This window comes from Notamacropus eugenii, chromosome 2 (assembly GCF_028372415.1).
Source record: "Notamacropus eugenii isolate mMacEug1 chromosome 2, mMacEug1.pri_v2, whole genome shotgun sequence".
NCBI classification, from domain to species: Eukaryota; Metazoa; Chordata; class Mammalia; order Diprotodontia; family Macropodidae; genus Notamacropus; species Notamacropus eugenii.
This window is the reverse complement of record NC_092873.1, coordinates 51872584-51888492: the sequence shown is the minus strand read 5'-3', so window position 1 is coordinate 51888492 and position 15909 is coordinate 51872584. Positions and strand designations below refer to the sequence as shown.

The following is a 15909-nucleotide window of genomic DNA, read 5'->3' as shown; positions in this document are numbered from 1 at the left end:
GAATCAGTCTCTATGGGTAGACACATGAGGACTACATCATTCACTCCACATTGATGAAGCCTTCACCCATGTGCTGAACACCAGGGGCATAAAGATACAACCAAAGAGTCCCTGCCCATAGGGAGCTTACCATTCTCCCAGGTCCAGTGGTGCGCACCTATTTATGTACGTACAAAGCAAATGGAAAGGGAATCAAGGACAGAATGCAGTCTGACAGAATGCAAACTGAAGTCGTGGAGTCATAGGTCCAGAGATGGAAGGGACTGCATGGGTCTTTACAGGCCATCCTGTACAGCCTTCACATGTTAGAGAGGAGGTTACTGGCCCAAGGCCATGCAGGGAGTCAGTATCAGGCTGGATTTGAACCCAGGTGTTCTGACTCCAGAGGCAGTGCTCTTCCCCCATACCACTCTGTTTTTAGCACCATGAAAAGAACAAGGGTGTCATTGACTGAATTAGATTATAGAAAAGAGAGATTCCCCGTGAATGACTCAGTTTTGGGTCTAGGGCTGGGGCCGGCTCTGGTTCTGCACAGGCCAAGCTGGAAGGTGCGATCACTGTCTCTTGGTCTTTGTCCCACACAGCGGAGCCAGCCCAGCCCTCCTCAGCCTCAAGCAGTGGTAACTCAGACGATGCCATCCGATCCATCCTGCAGCAAGCCCGCCGAGAAATGGAGGCGCAGCAAGCAGCCCTTGACCCTGCCTTAAAGCCAACGCCCTTGTCTCAAGCTGACATCTCCATCTTATCCCCCAAAATAATAACCACCTCACCAATGTCCTCAGTGTCCAGTTACTCTCCTTTGGCCATTTCCCTGAAGAAACACTCTTCAGTAGCAGATTCTAGTATCTCTGCTTTGCAGAACCTCTCAGGTCTCAAGAAGGAGTCCCAGGAGGCCCCTGTGTTAGAGCTTCATGGGGTAACAGATGCCGCGCAAGGTGTGCTCAGGCACGTTAAAAATGAGCTGGGCCGAGGGGGTGTCTGGAAGGACCATTGGTGGAACACTGTGCAGCACGAAAGGAGAAACCCAGCTCCTCCTGAGGAAATAAAGGGCGAGGAGACCAACAGTGGGAAGGAAAAGGCCAGCAGCAGTAACCAGCCCCGGCCGGACCGCGGCCAACTCCAAGGACCCTCTTCTTCTGAGTACTGGAAAGAGTGGCCAAGTGCAGAGTCACCCTACTCCCAGAGCTCGGAGCTGAGCTTGACGGGAGCCAGCCGCAGCGAGACACCCCAAAACAGCCCTCTTCCTTCTTCCCCTATCGTGCCCCTGTCAAAGCCATCCAAGCCCTCCGTCCCACCCTTGACACCGGAGCAGTACGAGATCTACATGTACCAGGAAGTGGACACGATAGAGCTGACACGCCAGGTCAAAGAGAAACTGGCCAAGAACGGCATCTGTCAAAGAATCTTCGGGGAGAAGGTAAAGGATTTGTTGTTTCCTACTAAATGTTTGTCTACGTTTTTATCTTGATTGAAGGAATGAAGGATTTCCCCTTATCCATAATGGTCTCAACATGAAAAAAAAAACCCATTATCATCTATTGAAATGCAATACACAATGAGAGAACTGTGCTAAAGGAAATGGTATTGTCCTTTTGTGAATCAGACAGTTGTTCAGGGTCATCATTTCAGACCTCAGAGATCATTGTAAAGGAGTCGAGATATACAAGTTCTAAGAAAGTGGGGAGAGTATATACCAAAATATACCTATTTTGACTAAATTAATTTTCCCCCATGATCTGTCCCTTTGTTGTAAAGGTAGACTTTAAAATGCGACCCCTGTAACAATACCATCAAAACTGAATTCTTTCTTGACCCCAAAGAAGGTACCTCCCTCTGTAATTGCAGGAGTGGAGGATTATAAGTGTGGAACATTTCGTGTAATTATTAGATTGGTGGATCTGTTGGTTGGTCCACTGAACTGTTTTTGTTTTACTTTTTTGCTAGTCTTTGGTAATCATAAGGGATGTCTGGAAAGGGGAGGGGAAATCAGTCAGCAGGGATTGTAGGAAATAGAGGTAGCAATCATTAGAATGTAGGTAAAGTTGAAAGATAGGAATAAAAAATTTATTTTAAAAATAAGATATTCCCTGCATTCCCAAAGGAAGGTAGAGTGTCCAGGAGGGGAAGGAGGAGCTTTTCTGTCCATCAGAGCTTCCATGTCATGATTCTAGATAAATAGGAAAGGAGAATATGATGAGTAATGCCAAAAGAATTCATCTTACTCTTTTGGAAATAGCTTTAAGTAAAATGAGACATTGTCCAATGATGGACAATACCATCAGCACCATCAGCACCTTAGAGACCATCAGGTCCAAGCACCCTATCTTACAGCTCAGGACCTGACCTGAGGTCACACAGCTGAGCTTCTAAGCCAGGTCATAGGCTTGCACATTTAGAGCTGGAAGAGACCTTAGAAAAGTAGCTGCCCTAAGTTACAAAGAAGGAGACTGAGGCAGACAGTGACCAAGTGACTCACTCAGGGTGACACAGCCAGCAAGTCTCTTGAGACCAGGTTTAAGCTCAGGCTTCTCTGACTCCAGGCCTGGTGCTCTACCCACTGCTCTACCCAGCTGCCCCTCTGGCCACATTTGGAGGCTGTCTTATCCCATCCCATCCTTTTACAGGCCATACAGGTAGTGACAGAGACAGGAGTCCTAGTGTATTTGCATAGTAAACTATTTTGATATTGTTGCCTCTGAGGATGTTTGGGGTAGGGCAGCCTTGCTTTTTAGTTTACCCTTGGGAGAGTAATTTAAGGAGATTCAAGTCCACACTGGCTTTCCTGCCTCTAGCTCCGAGAAGATTTCCAAATGCTGTCCTCAGATGCATTTCCACTCACCCACCCCCACCCATCCCTGGGAGTGCAGCTTTTGAATCTGTTTGGAGAGTATTTGGGTATGTGTGTGTGGGTGTTTATACCTATACATATGTATGACCATATGTAAAAATAAGCACATTTTACACATCCTGGAGACTTTTAATCATCATCGTGGAGATTTGGCTCCATTTGTAGATTATCTCTTAAAAATGTTTCCCCTCCGGCTCCCCAACTTGCTTCTGGGCCTGCCAGTGACCCCAACACTCCAAGCAGCAAGCGCAAACCCCTGGCATTGATCCTGTTCCTCGAGAGACAGCCTAAGCCAGGTATAGTGGAAGGAGAGCTGGCCTCCAGTCAGAAAGCCCGGGGTTCAGGTTCTGTCTCTGACCCCCTCTGGCTGTGTGACCTTAGGGAAGCACCAAGGCAGCTCTTTCCTGGTCCAGAGTCACAGAGCTATGCCCACCTGCATTGGGAAAGGCTCCCCAGGACAAGAAATCAGTCCTGTTCAGACTACCACCACAGAACCAACCGAGGTTCTGATCTCAAATCGGGAAGATCAGTCTGCTAACAGCCATGTCCTCCTCCACCTCTTACCCAAGGGACACGATTTACCCCACTGTAATTGGGTTTCCATCATCATGGTCATTGTAGCTGGCTTGCTCGGTGTCCCCCATGCACCCCAACTTCAGGCACACAAGTTTTTCCACTATAATGGCATCAGAAAAAGCTAAGAGAGCCCCTTCCCAGGCACTAGGACCACTCACTCTCCCTTCCATCACCCAGCCTGAGCTCCAGAAATGCCCATTGTATCTATCATAATGGGAGCTCGTTATTAAATCTAGTCACCTCCTCCAGCTCACCTGCTCCCCAAGTGACCCAAGGGTCTAGGGTCAGCGAGTGCTGGAAGGGACTGCAAAGCCCAGTGAGGCACCCCCTCCTTTATATGGAAAAGGAAACTGAGTAACCTGGGCACAGCAGGATGGCGGGAGGGGAGGGGGAATGCAGGCCCCCTCACATCCAGGGAGGTTATTGCACCGCCTTGTGTCGTCATCATCGATGATGAGCGGCGTCTCTAACCCCGCGCTGACATCAGTGTTTTCTGGTTGTCACTCAAGGTTTTGGGCCTCTCACAGGGCAGCGTCAGTGATATGCTGTCAAGGCCGAAGCCGTGGAGTAAGCTGACCCAGAAGGGCCGGGAACCGTTTATTCGGATGCAGCTGTGGCTCAATGGCGAGCTGGGCCAGTGTGTCCTGCCCGTGCAAGGGCAGCCACCAGGACAAGGTGATTAATGTTCTGCTGGTACCCAGGAGGAGGAGGAGGGAGGAGAAGGGGGAGGAAGGAAGGAGGAGCAGGAAGGGCCCATTGACTGTGCTGTGCCCTGGTGCCAGTGGGTAGGCGGGCCCACCTTGCTTTCACAACCTGTTGCCATGGGGCCACCTTGGGTTTCATGAAAGGAAGGCTTATGCTCTGCTAAATCTGCAAGCAGCAAATGAGTTACCAATTAAGAAATTGCTGTTTATGCATAAATACAGTGCAAAAATCAAGGAACTGAGATGGAGAATTAGAAAAATGTGAAAGGTAAATAACGGTTAGGTCGTCCTGGGAAGTGGAACGTTGCATGGGTGAGGGCCTTCAAGGCCTTCAGGTGGGTGCTCAGGTTTTGTCAGCACAGGGGATGGTTTGCATGCACAGGTGCATGAGCCTCCGTGACCCCCTAATCAATAGGTGATGGGGAGATTCTGCTGCGCAGCGTCAGGTTTGTCTCTGGATCTTAGGATCTGGGGCCAGAGGAGATGAGGCCTTCCTTTCTCTTCTCATTTAACTCTTCTTTCCTCCTTTTGTCCCCTGTTGCGTTTTAGTCCTCCATTCTGTGACATCGCTGCAGGACCCCCTCCAGCAGGGCTGTGTGAGCTCAGGTAACTCATTCGCTGCTTTGGATGGCTTGGATGGGAAATGTGCCTTTGCTGCTCTGGGGTTTCTCTGCCTTCTGGTCTGCCCAGCAAGGCTTTCATTGGCTGGGGGGAGCTCAGAGGTGAAACCAGAAGGTTCTCTTCTCGGGTGGGTGATTAGCAAGCTGGATTCTTCAGGATCCTCCCCTTCCCCCTTCTCTCCTTCCTTTCCTTCCCTCCTTCCTTTCTTTCCTTTTCCTTTCTCTTCCCCTTTCTTTCTCCTTTCTTATTTATCCCTTTTTTCTCCATCTCTCCTTCCCTCCCTTTCCTCTTTTCTTTCTCCTTTTTTCCTCCTTCCCTTCCTTTCTTCTTTCCTTTACTTCTCTTTCTTTTTCTCTTTCTCATGTGCTTTTTCCCTTTTTCTTCCTTCCTTTCTTCACTTTCTCTTTTTCCCTGTCTTTCTCTTTTGCTCTTTCTCCCTTTTCTTTCCTTTTTTCTTCTTTCCTTCCTTCTTTTTGCTATGGGAGAGGTGAGAGGGTGGAAAAGTAGCCACATACACCTATAGAAGATCTTCCACTTCAAGAGCACTTATAGCCCATTGGATATGTCCTGGACCTCTTTGGTAACCAGTCTGGGGAAGCCCAGGGATGCCTTCTCAGAATACTGTTTTTAAATGCATGAAATGAAGTACATAGGATTACAAAGGAAATGATGCCGATTTTGCTGAATATAGTTAACAACATTTAAAAACAACCAAATTGGCAGCCCCCAGATGAAGAATTTTGGCTGTAGGAGAGCTGTTGCCTTCATGTGGACTCTCCAGTTGGGTCTGGCCTGGACTGGGGTACCCACAGCCCTCATGTGCTTTTCTTTCCTTCATTTCATTTTCTTACCAGTCTCTTTCTCTGAACCCATATTTACCCTGCATCTTTTTTCACCCCAAGTTTGGGAATGCTGAGCATCCTGCATTTTTCCCTGGTTTGGTTACTTTTCTAAACATGTGGATCAATGAGCTTCCCCATCCACTGATCCATTGTCATCATGAGCAGAGTTTAGCAAGGAGCCTGGGTCCAGCAACTTGCTGGAAGCTTTGGGAGAAGGAGAGCATGTGCCATTTGGGGAACAGCTGGGGCTCCTGCTGAGAACTCCCAGCCCCAGCCCACGCACAGATGCAGCTGGGAGGCCTCGGTCCATGTTGGGGTTTTTCTCTTGTTGTTAAGGAGTTTCTGCATGTGTGTGTTTGTGTGCGCGCATGTGTATGTGTCCGTCCGTGTGTGTCTATGTGTGTGTTTCACGCGCCTACCTGGGCCAAGTCAGAGTCTGGAAGGGCCAAGAATGGCAGACTTAGGTAAGGTGCTGACTCTGACCGTGATTGGTTTGTTGTTTTCCCTTTGAAAGGGGGGCCGGCCATGTTACCTATTGGTCCAATTTCTGGGGTGGACAGTTTCATTAGGAATCAAAAAAGGAACCACCAAGCTCCAGATTTGGTTCAGAATAAATTCAGGGCCCATGAAGCAAGCTGAGTTCCACAGATGGTTGCACGAGAAGATAGATTTCAGTGTTTTTCTGGCTCAGAAGTTTGTGTCCAGAAGCTCTTCGGTTCCCTGATTTCAGGGTCAGGCCTGTTGTTGAAGTGGGGCTGGGCTCCACCATGGTGATCTACAGTCTTGAGAGTCCAAAGTCCCCTTTCTGAATGGAAGGACCACCTGCCTGCAGTTCTGGGCTTGTTCTCCCCAGTGGAGCCACCTCTCGGGGTAGCGTGCATGCCAAATCCCTGAGGAATTTGTTTGCCCTTTGGATTCCAGCATGTCATTGCTGCGGTGCGGCAGCACTGGTCCAACACGGCGGTCACATTTCTAACCTGAAAACAAGCAAGGCTCCAAAGAATGTAAATAATCACATTTGTTTAAAGGAAAGTCATTTAAAACATTTAGGGAGGCGCTGATGAGAGAAGAGGGATGGAATAAGATTCAGCATCATTATCACCCACACCACCCATTATCATTTCCTAGTGGGTTTGTTTTTCTTTTCTTTTCTTTTCTTTTCTTTTCTTTGTTTGTTTTAGAAAAGGTGGCAAGAAGACTTTGCCCTGGTCATCCAAGGAAGAGGCAGGATGGACTGTAAGCTGCTTGTCTGCCTCTCCTTGGAAGCTTCTGGAAGTTCTTTCTGGAGCATGCGGGGGCTTCATGTAGAGAATTAAAGCAGGTTAGGTCTAGAGCTAGGAAGGACCTTGGAGTCCACCTAGTCTAATCCCTTCCTTTTGCAGATGTGGAAATAGAGAGGTCAGGGGACTTGCCCAGGGTCATGCAGGAGTAAGTCTTTGAGGCTGGATTCAGACTTAAGGTTTCCTGACTCCAGCTCCATCCATTTCACCATTCAGTGCCTTTTCAGACATGCTGGGGGGAGAGGGGGGAGGGGGTTGGAATACATGCCCTGACTTAAGAAAATATTGGGATAGGTGGTGGAAGCCACATCTAGAATGCCCTCCTTGACCCAGCACAAGACCTTCTTCCTCCTCCTGAGTTCCCTGGGCTCCAGGAAGTTGCCATCCCTCTGCAGCTAATACAGAACCATCTAGCCATTGGTAGATGTTTTATTGGGCTCAGCCCCTGAGGGCAGCTGACCCCCACTCACCATAACAGGTGCCTGCAAGGACACAGTGTTCAACCTGGGCTTGTTTTACCTAAGGGCAGGCATCCCTGAACTATGGTCTCCAGCGTGTACAAGAAAGGGGCAAATCAGGACAGTTTGTGAGACGCCAGGCCTCGGAAGGGACCATCAGGTCTTTTACACAGACATGGATTTTTCACCTAATGCCAAACCCCTTTTAGGTGATTTAATGCCCACATAACAGGAATGGCATGTTACCTAATTAGATTGACTGTACTTTGTTGTCATGGTGATGAGGCGCCACTTAGCTGAGGAGGCCTGGGTCCACGTAGGAAATCACCTTGGCTTTTCCAAGACGTGCTCCTGTCTCTGCCCCCCTCCGTTTGTCAGCCCTTTGGGATCGTTTGTTTGTTGAAGGTTTAAGTGACTTGCCTGATATTGCAGGATGAGGAAGGAGACCCAGATGTTGTCTGTCAGCCTGGCTGACTCCAACTGGCAAGGCAGTTCACCTCTGCTTGCCTCTGCTTCCTCGTCTGTAAAATGGGGATGACACCAGCACTTAGCTAGCAGGGTTGTCGTGAGGATCAAGTGAAATAGTTTTTGTAAAAGCACTTGGCACATTGCCTGGCACGTAATACACGTATTCTCTCCCCCGGTGCATTTCCTGGTCATCTCCAGCAAGAATGTTTTGGGGTTTGGGTGGATTTTTTTCATTCAGTTCTTTATTTTATCAGGAGACGCTACTGTTCTGCCTCCTGCATTAGAAGTTTAGTGGGGAGGAGGGGGCAGTTTGTACCCAGTCTAGGCCTGTGAGCTAATATGGAAAACCTGGTTGGGAGGTGGAGCTGCAGGTGTTCCTGGGGGATTGTCTGGGCCTCGTTTTTGTATGTCTTCCGTTCTGGGTCTCATCCATCATTCCTAACCTCATGCTGCTTAGCAGTAGGAATGCCCAGGGGAATGGAAGAAAGCATTTATAGAGAAAGATGGAAGGAGGGTGGGGGTGGGAATGAATGAAGGTCAGGCTTTAAAATCAGAATCTTCCTTGAAATCATTGCTGTATCAGCTTTTAAGAAAGAAGACCTAAAGATCTGTTTTGAGCTCCTTGTAGCATGAGGTGGACATTTTTCCCCTTCCTCATTCCTTCAAACCCATTTCCTATTCACAGGACCAGGGAATGATTAATCTCCTCCCTAGGAAAGGAAAGAAGCAGAAGACCATTCAAAATATTTTAAAAGGGGTGAGTGGTAGGGGGAGAGAGTTGCACTTAGTCATTCCATTGCAGAGGAATGGTAGAGAGTGATTGCCAAATGCACTGAGCTCTGTAACTTTTTAATATTGGAGCATTTCATGAGTGTAGCTAACAAGCCGTTATTGTACCATCTTAGGGACCATCTGCAAATGCATTAGGGCAAACTGTGCCCATGAAATGACGTCCCATCCCCTTGGGTTGAACATCAGATTGCTGTGTTTTCTTGGTGCTTCCATCAGGAGCTGCCTCATTCCAGGGGTGCTTGCTCCCCACCAGCAGCCTTCCCAGGAATCAGCTGGGCCCCCATGCAGTTGTTCTCAATCAGTAGACTTTCAATTGGCCCTTTGAGAAGACAGCTGCTGTAATCTATCTCCAGCATGTGTGGTCTCCTGTGCCATTTCTCTGACATTTTGACTGTGGGAGTGTGTTCTGTGACCTTATAAAGTCAAGAAAGAGCTGCTTATGTCCAGAGCACCTTACTCTGGGCCTTGGAAGGCATCCCAAAGACTGTGTTCAGTCTCTCTGGGGGCCATATCTTTCATTATTGTGGCCAAGATTTGGCTGGAAAAGGCTCATCTCAGGAGGCTCCTCTTGGATTGTACCCTTTGAGCGCTACAACGAAGATTTAGATTATTAGGACCACTCCTCCCCCCAAAAAGGCCATTTGGGTGAAATGTTAATAACCACCCAATTATTGTTTCTCATGCTGCCATTCGATTCTATGTCCAAGATACAATACAAAGTTAATCTTGACCAAATCAAACTGGGAATTCCATGGGATGTCCTGGATTTTTTTTTTGTTTTTGTTTTACTTTAAATATTTTATCAAGCACAACAGAGGAAGTAACTTTTCAGAACTGGACTGTGGGTTGATCATTAGATCTCGATTTTGAAGAGCTAATTTTCTTAGAGGACGTGTTCATAGAGCAGATGTGGGGTTCAGGTCAAACTTAGGACTAATTTAGTCATGGTTAGTGTCCTTCTGCTCTGGCTCTGTGAACCTATAACCTGGGGTCTCGCCTCTCTAAATGATGTGAGTCCCTAAAGGTCCCTGCCATTGGCTAGCTCTGTGGGTAGGGGATATCTCAGAATTTGTTTTAAGTCCCAAGCCTTTGACTGAGAGACTCCTTTTAAAGAAACACCCTGACTCCTCGAAAAGAACAGCCAGTCTGGAATGAGGCTGCCACAGTGGAGTAAGCAGTGAGACCGTGAGCGAGTCAGTCCCCAGCTACTCTCCAAGGTCCCACATGGGTGACCTAGGACTCTTAGAGCTCTGCGTCCAGACCCAGGCACCTTCAGTGATTCAAGTCATTTGTTCACTCTTAGATAGAAATGCAAGGCCTCGTATTGTGGGGAGGCATTGTGGGTAGAGCTGGCCTCAGGGTAAGGATAACTTGAGTTTAAGTAACACTTGCCCGATGTGTGTGGGCAGGGCCTGTTTCCTTTTCGTCTCCATGTCCCAGCACCAGCGCTTGTACCGTGTTTGTTGTTCAGTCGTATCCGACTCTGTGTGACCCCATTTGGGGATTTTGTTAGAAGAGATACTGGAGTGGTTTGGCCATTTCCTTCTCCAGCTCATTTGACAGATGAGGAAACTAAGGCAAATGGGGTAAAGTGACTCACCCAGGGTCACACAGCTAGTAATAGTCTAAGGCCAGATTTGAACTCATGAAGATGAATCTTCCTGACTCCAGGTCCACCACTTTGTGCACTGTGGCGCCCCATAGCTTGCACAGTAGTAGGTGTTTAATTGTTTGATTGACCCTAGAAATTTCTCAGTGTTCTGGACGACTCTCTGGAAGAGGGGCCTTCCTCATTGGGAGATCCCTAAACCAAAGAAATCACCAGTCTGGTCTTTTAAAAATGGAGGTATACCAGGCACTGTACTGAGTCACCAGCTAAACTTTGATTCTGTTAAGGGAGCCGTTGGAGAGACGGTCCTCACCTTTCTGCCAGGTTCTTTTTGAGGGGCAGGAAGCTTTGTGGAGAAGCCCTGAAATGAGCTGCTCCCCGACCAGGCGTGCCCTGTCAGCTTTGTGTTCGTAGCAGACACTGGCTCTGTGACCCTGTGCTAATCACTTCTCTCCAGACCCTGAAGGCTATCTATGTAAAATGAAGAGATTGGGTTGGATGCGCTCTAAATCCGTGGTCTTGTTTTCAAGGGTCATTTTGGCTGAACCCCCATTCTACAGAATTGAAGGGCATGGAGAGGAACTGGGCCTTTGCTTTCAGTGATTAAAGGGAACTCCCCAAAGAGAGAACCCCCTCTGCCAGTGCAGGGCATTGCCTCCTTTGCCACTCAGTGTCCTAGAGAGCAGCTCTGGGCCTACAAGAAAGGATTTCATTTTCAGAATCTCACAACGTGCAGCTTTTCAAGAATTCATCCCTTTCATAAATAAAACAGCTCCTGGCTACGTTAACTCATGTTTGGAAACCACTTGAAAATGGTTCCCAGAGAGCCATCCTGGCTGTTCACTTTGGAAAACTGGACAATCTGGTCTTTCGACAGTTACCCCGAGAGCTGCAAAGCCCCCAGAGGGAGGGCTAGCAGGAAGCCTTGCGTCTTCTCTTCTCCTGAAACTCGGGGGTGGCAGGCACAGTGCCCAGCCTCCCCTCGCACCTGCAGAGGCATCTCTGGAGGCGGGCAGCCCTTTGAACATGACACAGAACTTGGCTGCATGCTTGGGTTTTTTTCTCTCAAGCAACAAAGATTTGACGAAAAATAAAATAAAACCCAAACCCAAGCAGGCTCCCCACATCTCGCTGCACATATCTTAATGCGTAACCTCCAAAACCTTGCCTCCTGAAGAGCTGTTCTGCTCGCTGATCCAGCCCACAAGAAGTCTGTGTGCCCAGGATTAAATTCTTCACTGTACAGACCAAAATAGTCCTCCAAAGGAATAGATAAATATAGTTGCTTACAGTAAAAGACTTATTTTAGTGTCTCACTACATGACAGCTTCGCATTTTAAGTGGTCAGTCACTGAGGGCCGGTTCTAAGTGCTGGTGTAGTGTGGGCTCCCTCCTGTGTCCCTGCTGTAGTGGGAGGCACCTTCTCCCTTGGCTCTCCAGGTGACTGCCAACTGACAAGCGCCCTGAATCTGGTGGAACACTTGTGCTGCTTCCAGTTGTCCTCAAGGTTGACATGGCAACCTGATTGTAGGTAGGGCCAGGGATTCAGCTGAAAGAGATTGGAGAGCCAGGGACATCGTTATAGGAGAAGAGGAAATGATTTCAGGTCCAGGATTTGTCAGCCTTTAGACGTGATGTTAGAGGGACCATCGAGGCCTGCCAAGGCCCAGGGGGAGGAGGAGGAACCTTAGAGGTCCTTAAGTCCAAACCCTTTGTTTTTCAGATGTGGAATTGGGCCCAAAGAGATTAAGGGTCCCAGCTGTGGTCACACAGCTAGTAAGTACTAGAAGGAAAAAAATTTTGAATCCAAGACCGAGCCCTCTCCCCACTCTACCATAAGACCTTTACCATTCATACCTCTATATCAGAAGTATAGAATTTGAGAATGGGCAGGGAACTCAGAAGGCACTTCTCTGCCTTCCAGGCTGATCTGGAGAGGGCCTCCCAACCTTTCTCTTCCTCTAATCTTTCTTCTCTTCCTTCTGCTGGGAGCCTCCAATCCCCACATGCACCTTCTTTAGGACAAAGCCTGTGACCTACTTGGAGTGGAGAACTCCCAGTGCAGAAGCAGTTCACCAGTGGTCAGATGAGCCCTTGCTCTGAGCTTGGGGTTAAGTGAGCAGCCCACATCATACGCCCAGTATACATCAGATGGCCTTGCACCCAGGCCAAGGCTTGAAGCCATGCTGGCTCCCCATCTCCTCTCTTCTCCCCACAGGGTAACCATTGGGATGGCAGACCTTAACTCATTGTCCCTCTCCAGTGCTGGAGTGCCATTGGGTACCTAGAAGCAGGGCATGTGAGGAGGCAAAGCTTCCTGTTCGAGGAAAGAGTGGCTCAGAAGTAAAGAGTTCTTGTCCCCTGGGTGTAGCCCAAGGAGGCCTAGAGTCATTCCGCAGGGATCTGTGTTCAAAGCCCGCCTCCACTGGGTTCTGGGTACTTGACCCCCTATCTGGCCCCCATTTTCCACATACGCAGAAAGCAGGAGCAAGGGGGTCCCATCAGTTTTTCAGTTTCTGACTTGTGACTTAAAATGGAAGTTTCCAAAAGTACCCCCAGAACTCTTCTCGTCTGTTTATGGTGGAAAGAACATGCGGTTGTGAATCACCACCCGTGTTGCCTTGAGCAGGGTATTTCCCCTCACCAACCTCAGTCTCCCCATCTGTCGATTGAAGGGGTTGGAGGAGAGGACCTCCACGGTCCCTCCATGCTCTTAACTCCTTGTGGTTCTGTGACCTCATAGGATCACAGGCTTGTGGATCAAGAGCTGGGTGATCATCAGAAACAGGCCAAAAGAGCCCAGATAGCTTAAAACCCAGGGAAACACTACTGGTGAGGGCAGGGGCAGGATTTGAACCCGGGTCCTTTCCCTTCTTTAACTTTCCCTGCATTCCTTTGGCCTCCACTCTCCATAGGTTCCTAAATAAAAGTTCTGGAGAGCCGACTCCAGACGTGGCCTCAGGAAGGAGCTTGCCTAGCTGGGTCCCCCTCAGGGTTACTGCATCCCCTGACGCCCCAGCTGGGAGAGTTGTTGGGGAGCATCTTGCATACTTCACAGTGAAGTAAAGGGATGCTGGGGGGCTCTACACAGAACCCCACATTCCTCTGCTGACTGCCCCATGGTCACTCTCGTTCAAGGCCCTCCAGAGTGACTGAGCAACGTCCCAGTCAAGCAGATGAGAATCCATATCCTCCCCGTGACCTGTGCCCCTTCCCCATCTCAGCTGGTCCCTAGAGGTCCTCGACGAAGCCGTTGCTCATCCTCACCCCGGATGAGGACCTGGAACTGTGCGTGAAGAAAGATCCCAAACTGCTCTTTGTCAAGGAAGTGCCGCATCCTGAAGAGTAGCCGAGATTATACCTCAAAACAAGTAATTAAATCATATTTAGATTACAAGGAGCTGTGTTGTAGTTGACAAATATAGAAAATCAGTTCCAACAAGACAAAACAGACAATTACTGGAAAATTAGGTATCCTCAGCTACCTTGTGTCTCTGCCTTGTGTTTCAATGGAAAGAGAAAAAACAACCAGAAAAACAATAAATTGATGTTTGCATCGTGCCTAATTTGATGAAATTTCTGCCACTTAAAGTCTGCTGTCTGGCTGGCTGATGATAAATAGAAGGCCTCTGACATTATGAAGCTTCAGGCTGCCTTGATTCTTTCAAGTGGACTTTGATAGAAATCTGAAGTAGGTGTGTGTGCTGAAAGGCAGAAGGCTATCATCTCCTCCTCTGGAATGCCCCTGCTATCCTTTCAGAGGGAACTAGACCACTGAGGTGGCCCTCTCGCTCCTCCCCCATCTGATTCCTCCTGAATCGTTGTATCTTTGTGAGAAGTGTTCCCTTCTTCCACTCCCAGCCTGCCATGGGAAGCCAGGTAGGGCCCACGCTGGGAGCGCCACTGACTCTCCCTGAGAGGGTCTTCTCATCCACTGGCACAGCCGGGGCTAACCGGGCACAGGTAGCAGAGGCCCTCCAGGTCTGCTCCAGCACTGCTACTGCAGAGGCTGGTAGCAGCAGTAGCAAAAGCCATCTTCTGTTCCCCTCTCCTCTCCCTAAGGTGACAAGAGCCATTTGGTTTCCTTTCTTGAACTTTATCTCGAGTGTGTGTGTGTGTGTGTGTGTGTGTGTGTGTGTGTGTGTGTATGTATGTGTTCTTCCTTTCGGAGCTGCTTTCCTAAATATAGCCTGAGTCTGAACTGGCAGATGTTTGATCTGTCCTTTACGAGGGGCCCAAAATTAGCCTGTCATTTGGCACCTAAATAAAACCGCCAAGCCGCCTTTGTCGGCTACCTTTGCAATTACAAGGTAGTGAGGTTGCGACATTTCATTCTGTGTGATAAAGGAAGTGTTTTATTTAAGCAATCTCAGTGCCCCACAAAGGCTGGACCCGGAGGACCCAGGAGAGGATGAGCCAGGGCTATGCCTGGCAGCCCTCTCTCATCTCTGATGTGGGAGGGGGGCTTCAAGGGCTTTCTTTAATAAGAGCCAAGGATGGCGAGGAAAGCCTCCAAGCAGCATCCCCCTTTTTTCCAAAGGATAGTGATAATTTCTTTGCTTTTCAGAGTAGAAATCCACCTCTGGTGCCTGAAGCTAGGTTCGCCATGGGACTCCCCAGGGGCCACCGAAAGATGTTATAATCAATTACCACATCATAACACTGATGTATGATAATTACTGAGTGTCCCTCCTGAGATGGGGCAGCATTTGGCTGGGATGCAGCTCGTTCACGGTCCACTGCCTGATTAATATGCAAATAATGGGCTGATTGCCTGATGAATGCTGAAAATGAGCTCGCCGATAACGTGAGCGGTGAAGCGAGAAGATGATAAATTACTTTTACTGACTGTCCTACATTAAGTGCCCCTTTCTCAACAATTTTATCACAAATTAAGTAAAGCAGTATGGAGAGATTATGAGGATGTGTAAAGTAATGTACCTTAATAGCTCGCCTAACATTGTTGCCTGCTTTGTAAATGTCACTGTTTCCATACCTTAGCCCAGGGCACCTGGAGAACAGAACTTCCCTGAGTCCAGTAACTGTCAGGCCTTTCAGCTGCTTACACTTCAAAGAGAGAGGGAAGGCAACCCACCATGCCATCATGTTGGACCAGTAAGGGTCAGGCGCCTTGGATTTTTTTTGTTTTTAATGGAAAAGACTTCCATGATTAACCCAAGCATTGTTGCCACAGCGCTTGGCATTGGTTAGTGGGCGACAGGATGTGATTATTTAAACATTGTTTCATCCAGTTGAAGCTCTGGTTTGAAGCAGTTGCAGTCCACAATCCATAAAAGTTTGGGGATGTTCAGGTTGGGTTTTGGGGGGTTTTTTAACCTATGTTTTTTCAGGCTGCTAGAAACCTATAGAAATAAACTCTCTTGTCAGATTGTCGTCTAAGCTTGACTGTATATGATCATGGAGGTTGGCAAAATGAGCAGTGGAGATTATTCTAAGCAAGAAAGCCAGGCCTACTAAAAATGGAGAGCCTGTCTCTATACACACACACACATACATGCACACGCGCACACACACACACACACATACACACACATACGCATGCACACACACACACACACCTCCAGTGACGAATCTTTGATTACAGCAAAGCAATTTAAGTGGAATGATTTTTTTTCCCACATTTCAGTAATATATATTTAGACCATTTGTGTGATGTACTTTTTCACTTAACATAGGAACATATTGGTTAA

General features: G+C 48.3%; 1 protein-coding gene across 12 annotated transcripts in view; it reads left to right on the top strand.

Moving 5' to 3' along the window:
- CUX1 (cut like homeobox 1) overlaps window positions 1-15909 on the top strand; it is a 433849-nt gene that overhangs the window by 339676 nt on the left and 78264 nt on the right. For 9 of the 12 annotated variants that reach the window (XM_072640315.1, XM_072640313.1, XM_072640311.1 and 6 more), the window contains 3 exons: window positions 585-1417; window positions 3934-4099; window positions 4678-4734. The exons of the other annotated variants lie outside the window; for them this stretch is intronic. In XM_072640315.1, coding sequence (XP_072496416.1) covers window positions 585-1417; window positions 3934-4099; window positions 4678-4734 — 1056 coding nt within the window. The remainder of the gene's footprint in view (window positions 1-584; window positions 1418-3933; window positions 4100-4677; window positions 4735-15909) is intronic. 12 annotated transcript variants of the gene reach the window in all.